Source organism: Ctenopharyngodon idella, chromosome 9 (genome assembly GCF_019924925.1).
Source record: "Ctenopharyngodon idella isolate HZGC_01 chromosome 9, HZGC01, whole genome shotgun sequence".
Classification (NCBI taxonomy): domain Eukaryota; kingdom Metazoa; phylum Chordata; class Actinopteri; order Cypriniformes; family Xenocyprididae; genus Ctenopharyngodon; species Ctenopharyngodon idella.
The window spans coordinates 34,255,051-34,277,331 of record NC_067228.1 but is presented as its reverse complement, the minus strand read 5'-3'; the positions used below and the strand labels follow the sequence as shown (position 1 = coordinate 34,277,331).

The following is a 22,281-nucleotide window of genomic DNA, read 5'->3' as shown; positions in this document are numbered from 1 at the left end:
CCCAGCTTGTTTCTTTGTTTTAATTCAAGAAGTGTACGTTCTCATTAGTGCATGTTGGCAGCAAATGTGCTTGTTCCCCGTGGATGGTCCGGGAGTTTGCGCCCGTCACGTGTCCTGTGTGCTGCATCTCTTTGTGAGGGGCTCGAGGCGGCTGCCCGTCAGCCTGTTGAACTCGCTGAGGATGTAACTCTCCTTCTCCTGCATCTGTCGGAGAACAGGGAAAACCCTTCTGAATGAGCAAAAAAAATGGCTAATTGGCTACGTTTACATGTGCACCAATAAAGTGATTATTTTTAATGATCAGAGTAAGGACTTGGGGGCCCGTTTACACAACACTGCTAAAAATAGAAAAGTTTTAATGCATTTTCGCCATTAGTTTACACGACAATGTTGTTTTGTAGGCCTAAAAATGCAAAATTTTGAAATTTCAAAGGGCACGGACAGTTACACAGTTATCATAACTACAAAAAACTTGAATTTGTGAAAATGGTGACATCATGTGCATGTGTATTACGTGTTCAGTCTATAGGCGTGTAGTGTTTCTTTACAAAGTGACATCGCCATCTACTGGCCTGACAGCAGAATACAGCGTTTTTAATCGTTTTCATGGATCCTTGTGAACGGGATCGTTTTGAAAACTGTCTGTACACAAACTCAAAGGAAAAACTTGTGTTTTTAGTACGTCGTTGTCATGTAAACATACCCATACCCTAGATGTTTACATGACACGAACAAACCTTTTCACTCTCGGTTACATGCAATTTTCATTATTCTGATTATTCTCTAAGAATTGTGGTTATTTTTACCATTATTCACATACCCCAATGCACAGCACAAAAGAAATACCGGTTCTTTGGAATCCGTCCTCAATCACTGTTGTTTTTTTTGTTTTTTTTCTCTCCTCTCGGTGATGTCTAAAATGTCTTTATTTCGATGTTTTCGACCATCAAAATACTGCATTATATTCATGTCGCTCGACAGTTTCTTCAGCACCCCAAAAATCTGATGCCATCTTTATTGCTATGTTTATGACAACGTCATAATAATAATAATAATAATAATACATTACATTTATATAGCATAGGAAGGAAGGGGGAATCTCCTCAACCACCACCAATGTGCAGCATCCACCTGGATGATGCGACGGCAGCCATATTGTGCCAGAACGCCCACCACACACCAGCTTATTGGTGGAGAGGAGACAGAGTGAGGAAGCCAAACAGTAGATAGATGGGGATGATTAGGAGGCCATGATGATGGACAGAGGCCAATGGGCAAATTTGGCCAGGATGTCGGGGTTACACCCCTACTCTTTTCGAAGGACATCCTGGGATTTTTAATGACCACAGAGAGTCAGGACCTCGGTTTACTTCTCATCCAAAGGATGGACACCGGTCATCCGTGTTCGTCACATGCGTGCTTTGATCAGTGAAATGGATGCAATTCAAGTGTTTATGTGCCTGTTTATTAGGAATAAAATTGCATATTACTACGATTATGGTTGCTAAGATTGATATTAATCACATCAATTTGATCGAAGTGTTGTTTACATGAGATAAAGTTTAATCACAATTTTGCCTAAATCTCAGTCACATTGAGGGTGCATGTAAACCATCCCAGCAGCTAAAACGGCTCAAGTCCAATTACACATGCTGTTTTCATCCAAAACCTTAAATTATAATATTTGTGTCAATTCTGTTCTTAACTAAAATTACAATGTATTTTTGTAATTGCTCTTTGGGTAACGAAACTATAACTACCTTCCTTTATTATAATGACTCTTGTCCTAATTTTTAACAGTGATCATTTGTTTCAGTAATGTTTTGTCAGAGTTAAAATCAGAGTTAAAAAAAAATATCCTGGCTCTTCCAAGATTTATAATGGTAGTGAAACGGGGCATGTGATTTTGAAGGCCAAAAAAATGCATCCATATTCAACACATCTGCCGGAAGCTGGTTATTATACTTTTATAACATTTTAAATATGGATATTTTTCTTTAAAAAAAACCATTGCTTCGCTTCAGAAGGCCTTTATTAACCCCTTGGAGCCGTATGGATTATATTTATGATGGATGGATGCACTTTTTTAGGGTTTTAAAATCATGAGCGCAATTCACTAACATTATAAAGCTTGGAAGAGCCAGAATATATGTATTTTTTTAAATATATCTCTGTGTTCGTCTGAAAGAAGGTGGTCATATACACCTAGGATGGCTTGAGGGTGAGTAAATCATGGGATAATTTTCATTTTTGGATGAACTATCCCTTTAATGGCAGATTCCCATTTTAACCAGTTGGTTTGCATAGCAACAACACACCTAGCTGTTGTTTCAATGAGCTGTATGTTTTTCCCCCTTGGTAAAAAACATGGAACTACAGGTGCTGGTCATATAATTAGAATATCATCAAAAAGTTGATTTATTTCACTAATTCCATTCAAAAAGTGAAACTTGTATATTATATTCATTCATTACACACAGACTGATATATTTCAAATGTTTATTTCTTTTAATTTTGATGATTATAACTGACAACTAAGGGAAATCCCAAATTCAGTATCTCAGAAAATTAGAATATTGTGAAAAGGTTCAGTATTGAAGACACCTGGTGCCACACTCTAATCAGCTAATTAACTCAAAACACCTGCAAAGGCCTTTAAATGGTCTCTCAGTCTAGTTCTGTAGGCTACACAATCATGGGGAAGACTGCTGACTTGACAGTTGTCCAAAAGACGACCATTGACACCTTGCACAAGGAGGGCAAGACACAAAAGGTCATTGCAAAAGAGGCTGGCTGTTCACAGAGCTCTGTGTCCAAGCACATTAATAGAGAGGCAGAGGCGAAGGGAAGGAAAAGATGTGGTAGAAAAAAGTGTACAAGCAATAGGGATAAGCGCACCCTAGAGAGGATTGTGAAACAAAACCCATTCAAAAATGTGGGGGAGATTCACAAAGAGTGGACTGCAGCTGGAGTCAGTGCTTCAAGAACCACTACGCAGACGTATGCAAGACATGGGTTTCAGCTGTCGCATTCCTTGTATCAAGCCACTCTTGAACAACAGACAGCGTCAGAAGCGTCTCGCCTGGGCTAAAGACAAAAAGGACTGGACTGCTGCTGAGTGGTCCAAAGTTATGTTCTCTGATGAAAATAAATTTTGCATTTCCTTTGGAAATCAGGGTCCCAGAGTCTGGAGGAAGAGAGGAGAGGCACACAATCCACGTTGCTTGAGGTCCAGTGTAAAGTTTCCACAGTCAGTAATGGTTTGGGGTGCCATGTCATCTGCTGGTGTTGGTCCACTGTGTTTTCTGAGGTCCAAGGTCAACGCAGCCGTATACCAGGAAGTTTTAGAGCACTTCATGCTTCCTGCTGCTGACCAACTTTATGGAGATGCAGATTTCATTTTCCAACAGGACTTGGCACCTGCACACAGTGCCAAAGCTACCAGTACCTGGTTTAAGGACCATGGTATCCCTGTTCTTAATTGGCCAGCAAACTCGCCTGACCTTAACCCCATAGAAAATCTATAGGGTATTGTGAAGAGGAAGATGCGATATGCCAGACCCAACAATGCAGAAGAGCTGAAGGCAGAGCAACCTGGGCTCTTATAACACCTGAGCAGTGCCACAGACTGATCGACTCCATGCCACGCCGCATTGCTGCAGTAATTCAGGCAAAAGGAGCCCCAACTAAGTATTGAGTGCTGTACATGCTCATACTTTTCATGTTCATACTTTTCAGTTGGCCAAGATTTCTAAAAATCCTTTCTTTGTATTGGTCTTAAGCAATATTCTAATTTTCTGAGATACTGAATTTGGGATTTTCCTTAGTTGTCAGTTATAATCATCAAAATTAAAAGAAATAAACATTTGAAATATATCAGTCTGTGTGTAATGAATGAATATAATATACAAGTTTCACTTTTTGAATGGAATTAGTGAAATAAATCAACTTTTTGATGATATTCTAATTATATGACCAGCACCTGTACTCAATGGCTTCATTGTAGTACAAATGAGTATACTGAGACTGACTTTCAAATATAAACTCACTCTGAGGAATAATCTCTGAATAGAAAGTTTGACTTTGGCCCGGTGTCCCCTGTATAGTGACACATTAATGAATGAGAACGTGCCCGATCATCTGTGCAGGTCCTTCAGAGCAGTGCTTTCAGCCACAGCAACCAGGATTTAAATTAATACAATAATACAACTCTAATCTGTTAAAATGCTATAAAACTAAATCAGGATGTACACTGCAATCTTATTTCTTCCCCCCTCATTAATTGTTTATTGATGAACCTACAGTTCCTGAAGATCACAAAATGAATTATTAAATATCAGTACACCCAGTTTCAGGGAAATGTGATTATATTGTCGAACACTGTGTTGGAGATATATGCCATGACAGGCTAGATTCAAGTGCTCTTATGTGATGTAACTGTGGTAAAGTGTGTCGTACCTCATTCCAGTCCTCTTCGCTTTCATGTCTGTATCCAAGTAAGTGGCAGATTCCATGAGCTGTGACCACCTGCACAACACCACAGAAAGACATGTAACAAACCTTCATGAGATCTGTGTCAGGCTGTAAGTGTAAGTCTGTCTTACTGTAAGAGTCTGATGAAGATCCTGGGATGTCTCTTTACACTGCTGCATCACGTACTCCACACCTAAGAAGATGTCCCCTAGGTTATACTCGTCTCTCTGCAGGACACATGGGATCTTGCCTGGCCTCAGATCCTGGGACAATGAAACACACTTCAGCCATTGTTTCCGTTTTATTTTTAACTGCTCAGACATGTAGAGAAGCTCGTTTCCTTCACAGAATGAATGAATAAGAAAGGTAATTGCGATTAATTCTGACTGTAACTTGCAATTCCAAGTTTGAATCTCAATTTTGAGGAAAAGTTGGATAGCAAAGTTTCTCACAATTTACTTTTTCCTCAATTGTAAGGTATAAACTTGCAATTACCTTTCCCCCCTCAGAATTAGGAGAAATTGACAATTGTGAGTTATAAAGTCCAGATTGTTATATAAGCTCGCAACTGGTAAAAAAAAAAAAAAAAAAAGTCAGAATTGTTCTTTTAATTGTTTATTTTTTATTGACTTTTTTACTTGTAATTCTTAATTTATTTGTTTCAATTCTGAGAAGAAAAAAAAATCAGAATTAGGAAAAATCAGATTAGTGAGAAAAAACTCGAAATTGCAAGAATGTCAAAATTGAGTCGCAATTACTTTTTCTCTCAGAATTGTTAAATTCACAATTGTTATAAAGTCCAAATTGTAACATATAAACTCGCAATTCTGAAGTTGCAATTACCTTTTTTTTCTGAAAATTATGAGATATAAATTCGCAATCGCGAGAAAAGCCTGAAGTGTGAGATAACTCACAATCAACTTTTTAAATCTACTTTATAACTTGCAAATCCAAGTTTAAATCTCAATTCTGAGGACAAGTCAGATAGCAAAGTTTCTCGCAATTATCTCACAATTGATTTTTTTTCTCTCAGAATTGTGTTATAAAGTCCACATTGTAAGATATAAACTCACAATTTCAAGAAATAAAGTCAGAATTACATTAAAAAAAAAAAAAATCTGAATTGCATGTGTATCTCACAATTCTGACTTTTTCCCTCAGAAAAAAAAGTCGCAATCACCTTTTTTGATTAACATTTTTTTTTTACTTTCAATTCTTAATTTATCGGAATTGCAAGAAAAAGTCAATTTTGAAAAAAGTAACGATTACCTTTTCTTCCCCTTAGAATTTTTAGATAAATTCACAAATTAATTGTGAGTTATAAAGTCCAAATTGTAAGATACAAACTCAATTCTGAGGGGAAAATGTCAGAATTGTGAGATAAAAAGTCGCAATTAACTTTTTTCCTCAGAAATTTGAGATAAATTCGCACCAGAAGTGAGAGATAAACTCACCATTACCTTAATAGTAATAATCTTATTAATCTTAATAATACTTAATTTTAATAATCAGTCTTGTTATTCCGTGGCAGAAACAAGCTTCCATTGACATGGTCTAGTTAACTGCCACCTAAAATGGACATGCTTTAGCCACCTGTCAATGTATAATAAAATATATTTGGCCATGTACTTCCTGCAGTCGATGAAGAAGGCGTACAGCCCCAGCATGAAGCCTGTCTTTGGCTGTACCTCATAGAAGGGGAAGGACAGCACATCCGTGGGCTGATTCCTCTTCCTGTAGATGTGGTTGAGCCGCTGGATCTTGCGGTTGTCCACACAGATGATGCCCAGGTCAAACTTCTGCACGCCGAATATGTGTCTGAGGATCTCCACGTCTTTGCGCAGTCTGGCGCGCCTCAGAGGAACCACATTCTGCAGGTTCCGCAGGACGACTCCCATCCTCTCATACACTTAAATACAGTAAATATGAGCTGAAAAACAACCGGCTAGAGTTGTTGCGCTCGTCTCCTGTCACAAGGTGACTGTCTGAAATCAATATGTATAAATGTATTTACTCTACTGCTTACGGACAGGACATCTACGTTTATAAAGTGAACATATATATAAATAAGACCGGTCATTTCGACAAAACTACCATGGTCACGATTTTGCCCTGTTCATTGATTTGGAAACTGATAGTGCGCATGCGCCTTTCGACCATTCATACATGTGAACAAGAGGTTGAATAAAAATTCAAAATAAAAGTTTTCTTAAACCATTGGATATTTAGTTGTTGTTGTTTTTTTCCTGAAATGTTTAAAATAAAATTCTTGTAATAACAATTTATAATTGTTATATATATTTGTACAAATATATGCTTATCAGCTTCTTCGTATTTATTTCGATTGTACAGTGACGTTTACCGTTCACCGGAAGTAGAAACTAAGAACGTCCAATATAGCTTGCGCGTTCCTGTTGGAGGTCACTTTGCTTTAAAAAGGTAAGTTATGCTTCCATTTAACACACAACCAAATTATTTACACCGCTTTTATACAGTTTTAACTTTTACACTTGACAGTGTATTTGTTTGGTACTGAAAACAGCATCAGAGTCGGTGTTGTTTGCAGCCATTAGCTGCGTCGCTTGTGTTGTGTTTGTGTGTATCTGAACACTTCAGTCACTGTTGTTAACACGACTGAACAGCTAATTAATGAAACCACTTAAGTACAACTAGACTGGTCAGTTGCCATCTCAACAAATGTAATTAACCGCCATACACAGGTTTTATCCTACACTTTTAATCACGTTTTGGATGTTTCTCTAATGTGATAAACTTGATTCGACTCGTTATGAGTGATTCAGGTGAGTTGAGTGACTCGAACTGGTTGTTTTAGATTATTTACGCACTTCAGTGAGTTGAACACGAATGAGAGACACTGCTTAGCTGTTTTATTTTTGCATATGTTGCATTAATAATCGTGAGGTGTTTCAGCAGCAGGCATGGGTGGGGATCATGGACACGGACACGGCAAACTGTCCATGCCGGACTACAGAGTGTGGAAGTGGGAAGGGACGCCGCTGGAAGTGACCCAGCAGAGGCTCGCCCGGAGAGGACTCAGGGACCCCTGGGCTCGGTGAGATGTCATACACTGTCAGATATTTGGATATTATATATCAGATATTTTATCCCTCCCTGCTAGTTGCTCCTGAATTGTTTGCCCAGAATCTTCTACGACATGAACATGACTTGTTTGATAATTGATTTTTAATCATACTAATGTTCTCAGCCTGCTTTATAACTCATTTAACACAGTTGTTTTTCAGTTATGATTGTTGTGAACCACAAATGTTCATTGTTTCTTGGTCTGAGATCAGTCTTGCAAAATATAGTGAAAATCAATGTCCACAACTAGATGTGTATATACAGTACCAGTCAAAAGTTTTGGATTTTTTTTTTTTTTTTTGTCTCATGCTCACCAAGACTGCAATTATTTTATCAAAAATACAGTAGAAATTTAATTGCAATTGCAGCTGGTACAGAGTATGAGAAAATAAAGATTGGTTTCTGCAAGACAGAGTGTAAAATGTGCGGGAAAGTGAGAGCAGACGGTGTTGGAATTTTGCAACAACGTTGCAACCCTGTGCGGGAACTGCAGGGGCAGAAACACAAAACTCTCTCTCACACACACACACACACACACACACACACACACACACAGACAGACAGACACACACACACACAGACACACAGACAGACAGACACACACACACACAGACAGACAGACACACACACACAGACACAGACACACAGACACACACACACACACACACAGACACACAGACAGACAGACACACACACACACACACACACACACAGCAGGCCCAGACAGGAGGAGGACAGAGTGAAGGTTCACAGGACCTACAATTTCCACACTTTTATTAGCCCCAGGTCCAGTGGACCTGAACATCCTGTATGTAATATAAATGTGTAGGGGGGTGTAGAGTGTGTTCATTGAAAATGTTCTGATATGTTCTTCACAGGAAAATGAGCCAATGCCAATGAGTCTGAAAAAATAACTAATTGTGTCATTTTTCTTTTGATTAAAAAATGAAAACGGCTCACACAGACCCGAACACCATACAAGGGTTAACGATAAGACTTTTGTTTTTGTAATCAGGCTCGAAAATTATATAAATTTGTTTGGATTTAGATTTATCGGCTTTCAAATATAAAGAATTATCAGTTATCTGTATCTGCCAAAATTTTCATATGGTGCATCCCTAATAAAGAAACAGCAAAACTTAACTTGAAATGACCAGTCAGAGTGAATTATTATTCTTGATGCAGGTATAAATGCCAGTGTCAGGCTATGGATGCTGTAGGCCATCACTGCAATGATTTTAATGTTACATTTTCTAACCCTAATCTAAGACTGCATTTATTTTATCTCAAATACAGTAGACAATATTGTGAAATTTTATTGCCATTCTAATATGATGATTTGATGCTCAAGAAACTCTTCTGATTATTATCAATGTTGAAAACAGTTGTTCTGATTAATATTGATGTGGATACAGTTATTGATTACTATTCAAAATGGTTGAACAGTGAAAAATGGTTTCCACAAAAATATTAAGCTGGAAAAATCAATAATCAAGACGTTAATAATAAGCAAATCATCATATTAGAATGATTTCTGAAGGATCATGTGACACTGAAGACTGGAGTAATGATGCTGAAAATTCAGCTTTGATCACAGGAATAAATTACATTTCACTATACATTCACATTAACAGTTATTATAAATTCTAATAACGTTTCACTGATTTACTGTATTTTTGATCAGATAAATGCAGCCTTGTTGAGCAGAAGATACTTAAAAAAAAAAAAAAAAATCTTAATTATTCCTGACTTTTGGTCAGTTGTGTATATGATGCATATAGTGGGCAATTAATTCCAGGTCCATCCCTTCAATATATAGGAATGATAAAAACTGGTCAAATTAAACAGATTCTCTAAAAGTGCAGGTTTCAGTGCATTTAGTCCGATCAGCTTTCACTTATCATTCTTGCAGGTTTAGAAGACTTTTTTTATAATATATTTGTTCATTTAGCTTAAGCCTTATTTTAATATAAAGCAGGGCATTATGAAAGGGCTGAAGGATGACAGTGTTTCTGTTGTTGCAGGAATGAGGCGTGGAGATATACGGGCAGCTTCGGCGTCCCGGTCACCTTCAAAGATGTCCTCCTGCGTGGATTCAGGACGGGGTTCGTAGCGTTCGCGGTGGCTCTGGCAGTGGAGTACGCTTTCTTCCCTCCAAAGAAGTCGGAGCACTGACAGTGTGCTTAACGCTCAGCAGAGACTCTGTGTTTGCTGCAGGTCTGAAGCCTGTCTCTCCATGAAGACATCAGCCCATGAAGGGCTTCCTAATACATGTTCATCATCTTTGTTTCCCTTGACCAGTCTGTAGAATAAATATAAATTAATTGATTTGGGCTAAGCCTGATTTTTTTTTTTTTTTTTTTTTTTTTTAATTGGATATGGTAGTCAATCGGTATCAGCCAATATATGTTCATTTTTAATGTTATCATTATCGGCCCGATAAGAAAATCTGGCCGATATATTAAAGCTGATAAATAATGGATTATTTCCTTCAGGTGAGACACTTGAGATGCACACTTCATCATGATGGTTTTGAATTGCTTGAAATATGATTGAAATCACTTCAAAAAGGAAAATACAGTTAAGTACAACGTGCAGCGCAAGTCTGTCATATAGGCTACATAATATTATTAATGAGAACATTATAATTATGTGATTGGGACATGGCTTTTAACCCTTGTGTGGTGTTCATATTTTTGTTATTCAGCCAGTGTTCATGGGTCTGGTGGACCTGCTGCATTTTTGGGTTTTTAATTCAACACAGTCACAGTCAAACAATTTATGTTAAAATAAACAACAGATGTTTACTTCATCCCAATTACAAGCAATATAAACAGCAGATATGGTTAATATTTGCCCTTTACCTTCGTTAGATCGCATTTATAAATTCATGAGTTCACATTTACATATAATTAAGTATAGTAAGAGTTATGCATATTTGGCGTGCTGTCATTAGAAATTTAACCTATTTAGGTCAGTTTACACAAAACACAAGCTGAACACATACAGTCTAGACGACACATCAGCCCGATTGAACACATTGCCTTTTCATACCAGCCTATACAACGTGTGTGTGTGTGTGTGTGTGTGGGGGTGTGGGTGTTGCACATGTACTTCTTGCACTTGATGCATGTATATTATGTTTTATATTGTGGTTCCTTATCACTTTATCAACTGATCAAGATGGCCAAAAGATTCACTGCTCAGAGGGCCTTGCAGTTGATTTTGGAAGAGAGAGAAGCTTTTGAGGATGTAGAGGATGAGGTTTCATAATGTGAGGATCAGTCTGACAGTGACTTTGAAGAAGAGGATGAGATCGAGCATCAGCTCAAAAGAAGACTTGATGTCCTGCACATGATTGCCATCCGTTATGGCCCTGGTTGCATCCTTATATTGACAGTCATGCAGGGTGGCTCATTTCTTGGGCAAGAAGACCATTCAATTTCACCATTTTTTGACATCCATATTTCTTCTCATGCGAGCTGCTGACGGGCTTGTTGTTATGGTCCTGAAGCTGGCTGCTGACAGGCTGGTCCTGTGGCTTGTCTTTGTTTTGGAACTAGTTGATGCTCGATCTCATCCTTTTCGTCAAAGTCAGTCAGACTCTGAATTTTCAGAAATGTGATCCTCACATTCTAAAACCTCTTACTCTACATCCTCAAAAGCTTCTCTCTCTCTTCCAAAATCAATTGCAAGGCCCTCTGAGCAGTGAATCTTTTGGCCATCTTGATCAGTTGTGGTAAGGAACCACATTGGCAAAGCTATATTTATTGTGTCCCACCCCCAATTTGCAGCTGGTTTAGAGTATGAGAAAATAAAGATTGGTTCCTGCAAGACAGAGTGTAAAATGTGTGGGAAAGTGAGAGCAGACGGTGTTGGTGCTTGAATTTTGCAACAACGTTGCAACCCTGTGTGGGAACTGCAGGGGCAGAAACACAAAACTCACACTTATACTCACACACACACACACACACACACACAGCAGGCCCAGACAGGAGGAGGACAGAGTGAAGGTTCACAGGACCTACAATTTCCACACTTTTATTAGCCCTAGGTCCAGTGGACCTGAACATCCTGTATGTAATATAAATGTGTAGGGGGGTGTAGAGTGTGTGTTCATTGAAAATGTGTTCTGATATGTTCTTCACAGGAAATGAGCCAATGCCAATGAGTCTGAGTTTGAAAAAATAATTGTATCATTTTTCTTTTGATAAAAAATGAAAACGGCTCACACAGACATGAACACCATACAGGGGTTAATGATGAGACTTTTGTTTTTGTAATCAGGCTCGAAAATTATATAAATCTATTTGGATTTAGATTTATCTGCCAATATATCGGTTATCGGCTTTCAAATATAAAGAATTATCGGTTATCTGTATCTGCCAAAATTTTCATATGGTGCATCCCTAATTAAGAAACACTAAAACTGAACTTGAAATGACCAGTCAGAGTGAATTATTATTCTTGATGCAGGTATAAATGCCAGTGTCAGGCTATGGATGCTGTAGGCCATCACTGCAATGATTTTAATGTTACATTTTCTAACCCTAATCTAATAAATTCCCACAAAATCCCCATTCATACTAGTGAAGACGCAACAGAAACAACTACAGATAAAAAGACATAAAAAAAAAAAAAAGAGGAACATGACATTCCTACTACATTACTGTGTAATGTGGAAGTGATACTGTATCATGTGAATGAAATGGCGTATCCTAAACCACTCTGAATGAGACAACAGACCAACTACTTAGTGTATTAAGAGAGTTATATGGATATATAATCTAATATTCTGACTAATACATCCTGAACTTCATTAAAGAGGTGGTTGATTATGATTTCACTGTTTTAACTTTAGTTAGTGTGTAATATTTCTGTTTGAACATAATCAACATCTGCAAAGTTATGACGCTCAAAGGTTCAATGCAAAGGGAGATATTTTCTTTTACAGAAATCGATTTTTAAGGACTACAACAAACAGCTGGTTAAAAGATTAACACAAAAGCACAAAAGATTAACATGACGGCACATGCTAGTCGAGTTGAATAAACTCCACAGCAACTACATAAATGTATCCACTAACCATTCAGAAACGTCCAGTTTCATTCTAAAAGTTGTAACTTCTTCCTGAGTCTCTCCATCAGTGTCGACTCCGGTTTGAACAATGTAAGGCTGAACACTGTTACTGACAATCCTCACTTTGGCTGCATGAGATTCTCCAGCTTTGTTGTTGTTGAGCAACCGAAGCGCGAGCTGTTAAAGCTCCGCCCTCTTCTGGAAAGGGGGCCGGGAGCAGCAGCTCATTTGCATTTAAAGGGACACACACAAAAACGGCGTGTTTTTGCTCACACCCAAATAGGGGCAAATTTGACAAGGTATAATAAATTATCTGTGGGGTATTTTGAGCTGAAACTTCACAGACACATTCTGGGGACACCAGAGACTTAGCCAGAGGGGCATTATAGGTCCCCTTTAATAACGCACTGTCATTCACTTACAATCTATGTCAGTATATTTTTTATTTTGTTGTATACTAAAGTACGAATCAAATTGTCTTGTCAAAATTGTGGTATTGCACATATGCTGGCAATAGATTGTGAAAGCTAATATTTAATGTAATGGAGAAATGCGTTTAAATGCTACTGACAACTGAACAAATTACCAGGACCAGATAAGTTTAGTGCTTACATTTTACAGTAACAATAACAAGATAACCTCCAAGATTACACTGCATTTCATACAGATACAGTCCAAGTACAAACTCCAAAAGTTATCAAATACCACACAATAAATTTGAACCAAATGCAAACACAGCAATACAAGTATTACAACTATCTTAAAGCATCAATACGCACTCTTCATTTCTCTGCTAAAAGCGCTAGTTTTAATGTTTCTGCCAGTAGAGAGAAATATAATCGATATCACCATCAACACGAGTATTTATAGCAGGTCAGATAATGTCAAAGATGCTTCTGGTACTTTTGTGGTAGAGTTTGTTCACTTCCCCAGTTTATGGTATTAAAAGGTGAATTTCAACATACTTTAGGTTTTAAACAAATAGGTCATTTGAATTTAGCACATGGGTAAATGGCGTAGAGGTAATTTCAGCCACTGACCTGGAACAGTGGTTTCCACACCGTCTATGAGTTTCCAAATACCTCATTTCCTCTTTACGTCATGAAGTTCCTCTTACTATTAAAGCTGCTATTCATGGCCGTAGGCTCCATTTCGGCCAAAAGAACAGCTCTCTCGAGGTAAGCTTTACGGTTTGACTTTTTACTGCTGAATGTCTTAAGTTATTGACTCAGTCTCCACACAAACGCGTAGTCACGTTTTAGGCGCGTGATCACAACACTTTATCACGTGACGGTAACCATAGTTTTTCAACACAAGTTTTAAGCTGTAAGTGTGAATATTGTTAATATAGTAAAACAGACTGTCATCATAAAGAATTAGTCCTACAGTAATAGAAAGCGTTAAGATATTTATTTAATACGATTATACAGTAGTATTTTGGCGGAAACAATGGCTACCATGTTATAATTATTATTATTATAGTATAGACGAATCGTTTTATGAATCATGTTGATTGATGTCATTTGAAAATACATATAAAAGTCTGAGAAAAGTTGATGAATCAAATGTATTACAACATGATACCTTTTCAAATGAAGTTAGATTGTTAAAGTACCCTCGAGTAGTGCTGTCAAACGTGATGAATGACATCCAAAATAACAGTTTGTTTACATTATATACATGTGTGTTCTGTATATTTATTATGCATATATAAATACACACACATACATTCATATATTTAAGAAATATTTACATGTACATATATATTTATATATTGCTACTATCCTGGAATAGTAGCTCCAAATACAAATATTTTATATATAAATATAATATATTTTTGTTAAATATGTACATTCATGTGTGTATATTTATATATACATAATAAATATACACAGTACTCACATAAACAAACTTTTATTTTGGATGCGATTAATCATGTTTGACAGCACTACCCTCGAGAATGAATCATCGGTCTCACCAGGGGTTTTTTTATATACAAAAATACTCTAAAACCCTAAATATCAGTAAATGAACTACATACCCCAATTGAGAATGGTGTAATAAAGGCATTATTTCTTCCCTGCAGTCAGTGTTTGTCCTCCTCAGAGTGGTTTTGGAGCAGAATGTCCGTCCTGTCCCACACCATCAGTCAGATCACAGACGAGCTCAGCACAGATGAGTGCAGGAGGATCTCTTACCTGTGCGGCGCTCTGGACAGGGACCGCTTCTCCACAGATCCCAGAGGAATGCTGCAGACGGCGCTGAGCCAAACCAGGATGGATTGTATGTTCCTCATGGAGCTCATTCTGAAGATAAAACGCTACGATCTGCTGAGAGAAGTGCTGAGCACCAGCAAGAGTTCTGTGGAGGGGATGCTGAAGAATGGCCATGCTGTGTCAGAATACAGGTAACGCTCTCCTGTTCCTCTGGGAAGATCCACTGGTGTTGAGTTTGGGGTTGAAGAGAATGCTTTCAACCTCTGTGTGTTTTTAGAGCACTGATGGCTGATGTCAGTGAGGATATGGACTCAGAAGACCTGAAGTCACTGGCATTCTTACTGAGGGACACTTTACCTAAACAAAAACTGGAAAACGTCCAGGTATGATGTGCTCATGTGCTTCAGCTTTTTGCGGGATCATGTTTCATGTATGTATTTTAACCATTTGCAAAATACATTTGCAGAGTTTTTTAGACATTGTAGTCGAGTTGGAGAAACTCAACCAGCTCTCTAGTGAGAAGGTGGACTTCATTGAAAGCTGCCTGAGGTCCATTCACAGGACTGATCTGGCTAAAAAGATCAACCGCTACCAGCAGACAGGTAGGAAATACCATCCGGCTAACTAGTGGTTTGAGGTTATTGATGTTTTTGTAGGTTTAAAGTGCCCCTATTATGCTTTTTCAGAGTTTCCTGTAGTGTGTAATAGAGCTGTTTGTGAAGGTAATTGAACTACAAAGTTTCAAAGATCAAATTGCAGATAAATGGAGTTTTTGTCTCTCTAAAAGTAAGAATTGATTTTGAACTGCTCAAACGAGTCGTCAGTAATTCAGTCTCACTTCCTGCTGAACATACGTAGGTTTGAAACACATTTGCATAATGCCAGTCTATGGTCTTCATTGGCTGCTGGTGAACTTTGACCCTCAAACACTGTAGTTGTATCTGAGACTGGAAGAGTTTGGTTCGTGTTGTTCATGTCGAGAAGACGCTGTTTTCTGCTGCCAAAGCAAATCCACTTTGATGAGATTGATACGGTAAAACTGACGCCATCGTTACTGTTCGTATCACTGTGAATCAAGAGCTGAAATTCAGATATGATAATGAGAGTTTGGTTTCTGACCAGTCACAACAGACTGGGTCATCTGACCAATCAGAGCAGAGCAGGCTCTCAGAAAGGAGGGCTTAGAGCCACCGAATCCTGTATCAAACTGTTTCAGACACTGTGAGAAAAGAGCTGATGCTGCAGTGGATATTATGAGAAAATGTAAGTGTTTTTGACCTTAGATGCATGTAAACCTGCTGTAGGAGAGACAAAGGAAAATTGGGAATCTTTAAAATAGCATAATAGGGGCATTTTAATCATATAACCATACAGTAAGTAGTCTCATTCAGAGGGGTTTATACTACGGTATTTCACTCACATGATACAGTATCACTTCCACATTACGCAATGATGTAGTAGGAATGTCATGCAACATTGTGATTCAGTTCCTCTTTCCTTAGTTGTAGTTTCTGTTACATCATCACTAGTGAATGAGATTTTTGGGGGAAATGGAACTGATTAGATTTGGTCTCCTTTCTTAAAAACTGAAAACTTCTTTTGCAGCATTAATGACCAAACCGGAAACGTCACCTCCAGACCACCCGCAGCCCTGCAGACCGCCACTGGTGAGATTCAGTTTGCTTGCTTTGTCTTACTTCACACTTAAAATGTTTCATATTTCCGTAAGATTTACGGCACACTCACCGTTTGTGTCCTTCACAGCCACATAACTCATTTGGGTTTGCATCAGTTTCCTGTAATGTGAGTCAGATTCACAAATTATGTGGTAAGTTCAAGGAAATACCAGTCAAAAGTTAAGACAAACCTGCTCATTCTCTATCACTGCTTCATATTTTCCATTAATAGTGAAGTCATAAAAAATATGAACTAACAAAAATGAAGTGTTGAGTCAGCACCCTTCATCTAAAGCACAGTTTATATTCTCTACACTGTAAACAAGAATGAGAAAAGTTAAAAAGTCAAGGCAACTTGATGCTTGCAGATTTTCTTAGTATTTGTCAGTTGAATTTGTTCATTCACTAAATGTAAAATACTTAATCTGGCCAATAAGTTTGTGAAGGCAGCTACAGATTCTGTGATGAATGCTGGGAACTCACAAACCCTCAACATTTCAATGTTGCTCAATGTGAGTCTTTGTTCTGACAATTATGTTTGCCTAAAATCTAACACAGGCTCATATGGAGAAACAAATAACACATTTCTTAGAATCTGTGACTCACATAAACTGGAAAACATGTTTACAGTGTAACTTACTTTATAAAATGTATATACTATATAAATACTTCATTATAATTCTACTGCTTCCCTATTAAATATCATAATACATCTGTCTTTTTTCAAATAACTTTTTATAGATAAGCAGACAACATTGAAGAAAAAACCAGCTAACTTTAGCTCCTGTTGCCAGGTAATCTTTTTTTCTGGTGTTTTTATGAAGTTTTTATGATGCATATAGCATGATTTTTCTTAGGAATTATAAATATGTCATCTGATCACATACTTTAAAGATATACTGTATTTGTTCAATACAAGGAACATTGATGGTTCTTTATGAAACTGTTTGATTTTATTAAAACAAAAGGTTAATTATATTTTTTTGGCCATATGCAAAATACATTCAAAATACTTCCTATAGAGTTCTAGTGTTGTGTACAGATGAGTACACGCTCATTTTGTTCAGTTTATTTAGGTTATTATCAGTATATAGACTGAAATACAGTTTTGCATGTTGGATAATATTTTGTTAATTACAATCGCTTTAAACATTTGAGATGTTTTAAGACAAGCAATAAAATGGCAACAACACTTACATAAACATCCTTTCCTAGTAAGAGTTTATGGTTGCAGACTCCAGATATAAGAGTGTCAGTGTGAATGATTGTTATCAGGTGTGAATGTGAACGTGTTGATGTGATCTTTCTGATGTCCAGCAGGAGGAGGAAGTGTACAGTATGCAGACGGACCCCAGAGGAGTGTGTTTAATCATTGACTGTGTCGGCACTGAAGGAGGTGAGTAAACACTGCTTTCATCAAGTTTACACAAGTTTGAGGCTGCAAGATTTCTTCATGTTTTTGAAAGAAGATTATGTTCACCAAGGCTGCATTTATTTGATCTAAATACAGTAAAAACAATAATTGTTTTCTATGTGAATATACAGTAAATTGTAATTTATTCCTGTGATCAAAGCTGAATTTTCAGCATCATTACTCTAGTCTTCAGTGTCACATTGATTATTATCAATGTTGAAAAAAACTATTTCTATGATTAATCAGTCAGTGTTTTTAATCACTCTGGTAATATTTGTTCACATTTTGAAACCGTTTTGAAAAGCCATTCTTCCAAAACTTGCTATAGTATTGTTGGTAAATGTTTCTTTTCATAGTACAAACAATTATTTTGTAATGAGAAATGCTGGTTTATTCACCAAAACACAACATAACGATCCATTTGTATTTAGTAATTGTAATGACCAGTTAATTTAGTAGCAAACTAATATCTAATGATTTTTTTTAATTGTTACATTGGAAATATCTGTTTGGTGATTAGTACTATTTTTAGCATGTAAGGCTCGTTCACACCAGGGACAATAACTATAACCATAACGATAAAGATATGGTTTTAACCCCTTAACTGTCACCCCCCTTTTGGAGCATAGACATGAAAATACACTATCCAAACTTAAATCGTTGTAATTCAAGAAAGCACTTCAAAACTGAAAGTATGAAACATTATAGAACTTTAAATTTAATGTAAATCAACTGTACTGTACTAAAAAAATATATAAAATATATATTTTATGGAAAAAAAACCCCTCTAAAATTGATATAAAATCAAAGCCATATGTCTAACCAAGTTGTGCTCCAAATTTGAAGTTGATATCTCAAAATTTGTAGTTCCCTGAAATTTTGTTTAGGCGCTGTTCCAAAAAATAGCCACCAGGTGTCACCCACATTACATTAAAACTTTTTTGATGCATTCTCATGTAACAAATTAATAAAATTCTGTCTAAATATCACTTCTATCACAAAACTGACACAAATATAGAAGCTTGAGATTCAGACCTTTCTGACGATACGTGTTTTGTCAAGATTAGAAAAGTTTTGACGATAAAATAGTTAAAATAAATTTTGTAATGTGAAACATGACAAAGCCGACTAGAGGGAGGAGTCCACTAAAAGGATTTAAATTACTGTTTCAATGGTAATGCATTGTCTAATTTCGAAATGGTTTTTTTTAAGCTTTCGAATGATACCTAATTTATGATTATTACTAAAATATGTGATACCAAAAAAAAAAAAAGCCAATAAATAAAAACAGCACCAAGCATCCCGCTAGCAGGACGGTGATAGTTAAAAATATAAAAGAATAGCAGAGTCCACATGACAACTATAACAATAATGGCACAGAAGTCATTACTATATGGTTGGAATCACTTTCAGAGCGATTTATTTATTTATTTTTTTCCAGCTGATGAATGATTAAAAACAATGACAACCAATCAGAATCTTTAAAGAGCTTGAGCAGTCGACAATATGGTGTGGACGCTAATATAGTTATCATTATATTTAAAGTTCTCATTCTTGGTGTGAACAGGACTTTACACGCTTAAAAATAAGAGGTTTTCACGGTGATGCCATACAAGAGCCATTTCTGGTTCCCCAAAGAACCTGATCAGAGATCAGTTCTTAAAAGAACCATTTTTTCTTAGTGTGAAGAACATTAAAGAATCTTTTGTAGAATGGGAAGATTCCATGGATGTTAAAGGGTCTTCATGGAACCTTCACTGCCATTAAAGAAGCTTTATTTTTGAGAGTGTTGTGAAATGACTTCTGTTGTCCTTACAGATCAGCTGGAGCAAACCTTTAAGGCCTTACACTTCCATGTGATCGTACACAAGCTTCTGAGTGTGAGAGATGTGCTGTCCACACTGAGGGAAGTGGCCCGACAGCGAGGTCACTACAGGGCGTCTGCATTCGTCTGCTGCATTATTAGCCGAAGCCGCTCCTTGGATCTGCTGGCCACTGACTCTCACTCTCTAGGACTGAGTCTGGACACCGTCAGGCGCCTCTTTGCCTCAGACTCCTGCCCTGGCCTGGCAGGCAAGCCCAAACTCTTCTTCATCCAGAGCTATGAGGTCTGTGCGGGCTGTGTGGGGTGTGGAGGTCAGGAGGACGGAGAGCTGGAGACAGACGGGCCCGTGTCCTCGTGCCGGCCGAGGACTGTCCCGGCAGACGCTGATGTCTTCTGGAGTCACTGCGAGACTAAAGCGAAGCAGCTGGAGATGCCATACCACCAATCTGTGTACCTGCGGGCCCTGAGATCCTCCCTAACTGAAGGACAGAAGAGGTAAGACACTTAATAGCAGACTATTGCAGTCTTTTCTTCTCTATTGTGACATATATCCGAGTTAAACCGGATTTCTTACTTGTTCACTAGATCTTTATCATTCTCCATTAAGCTTTATGTATTACTAATGGCTTTTTTTCTCGTTTCAGGAGGACTCATTTGGTAGACATGCACATGGCGGTGAATCGGGCCGTATATGAACACAATAGCAAATCTGCCGAATCATCGTACTTAATAAATCTGAGACACACTCTCAGGAAGAATGTGTATCTGTCATGATTGTGCCATTAACCCTTACATTTAAGTGAAGGTGGATGATTATGCCTTATTATCATTATTATCATTATTATAATGATGTCAATATGAATTGTATCAATTATGATTTACAATGTTTCAGTCAATATCTCAGGTTGTCATTGTAGTGTTGTATTTTGTCCACATGTGGGCAGTGTCATCCAGCTTTGGCAGTGGACTTTACTACTGCTTGTTAACTTGTTTTAACATTTGCTTTGCTTTTACCAAACATCTGAACTGATTAATTAAAAAAAACACTTATTTAAATAATTTAATTGATAATAAAAATAAATTATTTGTTTAAATTGGTAAAGTTTCAAACAATGATAAACTATGCTTCTACTGACTTGAACTGACAGGAAACTACTACTCATTATCAAAATTACATAATTGATAACCATAAATGGAGACCTGGGATTTTATTAATTTTTTAGATGTGAATGTTTACATTGTTATATGTTACTATTATATAAGGTGCCAATATTTCAGTTGTGTTATATATGTATTTATTGTCATAAATAAATTGTAATATTTCATTCTTTCAGTACAGTATTTCCATTTTAGCTTTTATATTTATTACTATTATTTTTTACATACAAATTACATACATTTTCCATCTTTTATATTCATACTGTGTGCTTTATTTCTGTCTCTCTTGAACACATGTAAACAATGCTATTATTGACATTTTTCTTAACACAGCAACAAAAATATAGTATGTTTAGTTTACTTTTTAAATAGTTATGTTTTCTTCATTAGGATGCATTTGGGCCTGTTCATGTGTCTCCAACTCCTCCTTGAAGAATTAGCAAATATGCACATTTTAACTAACCTCGTCATAATAGCGTGGTCGAGTTGTAAATCCTCTCTTATATTTCAATTGTGTCAGTAGGGGATGATCTTTAATATTCAACCCTGTTACTATCATAACCTCTGTCATAATAACATGGTAAAGTTATAAACTTCTCATATATATATATTAAATGTGTCAGTAGGGGATGATCTTAAAATATTTAACACTGTTACCACCATAACCTCTGTCATAATGACATGGTCAAGATGTAAACTCATATTTTAAATGTAACCCTGTTACCATCATGACCTCTGTCATAATAACATGGTCAAGATATAAACTTCTCATTTATATTAAATGTGTCAGTAGGGGGTGATCTTTAATATTCAACTCTGTTACCATTATAACCCCTGTCATAATGACATGGTCAAGATGTAAACTCTCATATTTTAAATGTAACCCTGTTACCAACATAACCTCTGTCATAATAACATGTTCAAGTTATAAACTTCTCATATATATTAAATGTGTCAGTAGGGGGTGATCTTTAATATTCAACTCTGTTACCATCATAACCTCTGTCATAATGACATGGTCAAGATTTAAACTCTCATATCTTAAATGTAACTCTGTTACCATCATAACCTCTGTAATAATAACATGGTCAAGATTTAAACTCCTCATATATATAAATGTGTCAGTAGGGGATGATCTTTAATATTCAACCCTGTTACCAACATAACCTCTGTCATAATAATATGGTCAAGATTTAAACTCCTCATATATATAAATGTGTCAGTAGGGGATGATCTTTAATTTTCAACTCTGTTACCATCATAACCCCTGTCATAATGACATGGTCAAGATGTAAACTCTCAGATTGTAGGGGGGTGATCTTTAATATTCAACTCTGT

General features: G+C 36.9%; 4 protein-coding genes across 8 annotated transcripts in view; 2 read left to right on the top strand and 2 right to left on the bottom strand.

Annotated features, from left to right (window-relative positions):
* Window positions 1-4,227, bottom strand: part of dbi (diazepam binding inhibitor (GABA receptor modulator, acyl-CoA binding protein)) — a 279,016-nt gene extending 274,789 nt beyond the window's left edge. Inside the window, exon 1 of the mRNA XM_051906724.1 lies at window positions 4,216-4,227. The gene's annotated coding sequence lies outside the window, so the exon portion shown is untranslated. The remainder of the gene's footprint in view (window positions 1-4,215) is intronic.
* ybey (ybeY metalloendoribonuclease) lies at window positions 7-13,902 on the bottom strand. 3 transcript variants are annotated; one of them, XM_051906715.1, is made up of 5 exons: window positions 13,695-13,902; window positions 6,162-6,382; window positions 4,605-4,736; window positions 4,459-4,527; window positions 7-204 (listed from the first exon to the last, which is right to left on the bottom strand). In XM_051906715.1, exons 2-5 carry the CDS (start codon window positions 6,369-6,371, stop codon window positions 106-108), a joined length of 510 nt encoding a protein of 169 aa, XP_051762675.1. In that variant the 5' UTR covers window positions 6,372-6,382; window positions 13,695-13,902; the 3' UTR covers window positions 7-105. The 3 variants fall into 3 exon arrangements, with proteins under 3 accessions (XP_051762675.1, XP_051762676.1, XP_051762677.1); XM_051906716.1 differs by lacking the exon at window positions 13,695-13,902 and adding an exon at window positions 12,662-13,670; XM_051906717.1 differs by lacking the exon at window positions 13,695-13,902 and having other exon boundaries at window positions 159-225; window positions 4,460-4,527; window positions 6,162-6,607.
* ndufb3 (NADH:ubiquinone oxidoreductase subunit B3) lies at window positions 6,693-9,903 on the top strand. 2 transcript variants are annotated; one of them, XM_051906721.1, is made up of 3 exons: window positions 6,693-6,912; window positions 7,408-7,546; window positions 9,600-9,903. In XM_051906721.1, the coding sequence occupies exons 2-3, from the start codon at window positions 7,413-7,415 to the stop codon at window positions 9,748-9,750; spliced, it is 285 nt and encodes a 94-aa protein (XP_051762681.1). In that variant the 5' UTR covers window positions 6,693-6,912; window positions 7,408-7,412; the 3' UTR covers window positions 9,751-9,903. The 2 variants fall into 2 exon arrangements, with proteins under 2 accessions (XP_051762681.1, XP_051762682.1); XM_051906722.1 differs by having other exon boundaries at window positions 6,712-6,912; window positions 7,405-7,546.
* On the top strand, window positions 13,701-21,110 carry LOC127519170 (CASP8 and FADD-like apoptosis regulator). Of its 2 annotated transcripts, none has more exons than XM_051906697.1 (10): window positions 13,701-13,832; window positions 14,741-15,061; window positions 15,148-15,253; window positions 15,337-15,472; window positions 16,476-16,537; window positions 16,635-16,698; window positions 17,288-17,340; window positions 17,867-17,942; window positions 19,779-20,280; window positions 20,430-21,110. In XM_051906697.1, the coding sequence occupies exons 1-10, from the start codon at window positions 13,756-13,758 to the stop codon at window positions 20,557-20,559; spliced, it is 1,527 nt and encodes a 508-aa protein (XP_051762657.1). In that variant the 5' UTR covers window positions 13,701-13,755; the 3' UTR covers window positions 20,560-21,110. The 2 variants fall into 2 exon arrangements, with proteins under 2 accessions (XP_051762657.1, XP_051762656.1); XM_051906696.1 differs by having other exon boundaries at window positions 17,864-17,942.
* Window positions 21,111-22,281: the final 1,171 nt, after the last annotated feature.

Bases quoted from the DNA above. Each gene is read 5' to 3' on its own strand.
- ybey (XM_051906715.1), bottom strand. From the start codon at position 6,371: ATGGGAGTCGTCCTGCGGAACCTGCAGAATGTGGTTCCTCTGAGGCGC. The intron at 4,737-6,161 runs GTACAGCCAAAG...TCATTGTCCCAG, and splicing joins TGTCCTTCCCCTTCTATGAG to GATCTGAGGCCAGGCAAGAT. The intron at 4,528-4,604 runs GTAAGACAGACT...GGTGTTGTGCAG, and splicing joins ATCTTCATCAGACTCTTACA to GTGGTCACAGCTCATGGAAT.
- ndufb3 (XM_051906721.1), top strand. From the start codon at position 7,413: ATGGGTGGGGATCATGGACACGGACACGGCAAACTGTCCATGCCGGAC. The intron at 7,547-9,599 runs GTGAGATGTCAT...CTGTTGTTGCAG, and splicing joins CTCAGGGACCCCTGGGCTCG to GAATGAGGCGTGGAGATATA.
- LOC127519170 (XM_051906696.1), top strand. From the start codon at position 13,756: ATGAAGTTCCTCTTACTATTAAAGCTGCTATTCATGGCCGTAGGCTCC. The intron at 15,254-15,336 runs GTATGATGTGCT...ATACATTTGCAG, and splicing joins AAAAACTGGAAAACGTCCAG to AGTTTTTTAGACATTGTAGT. The intron at 17,943-19,778 runs GTGAGTAAACAC...TTGTCCTTACAG, and splicing joins CTGTGTCGGCACTGAAGGAG to ATCAGCTGGAGCAAACCTTT.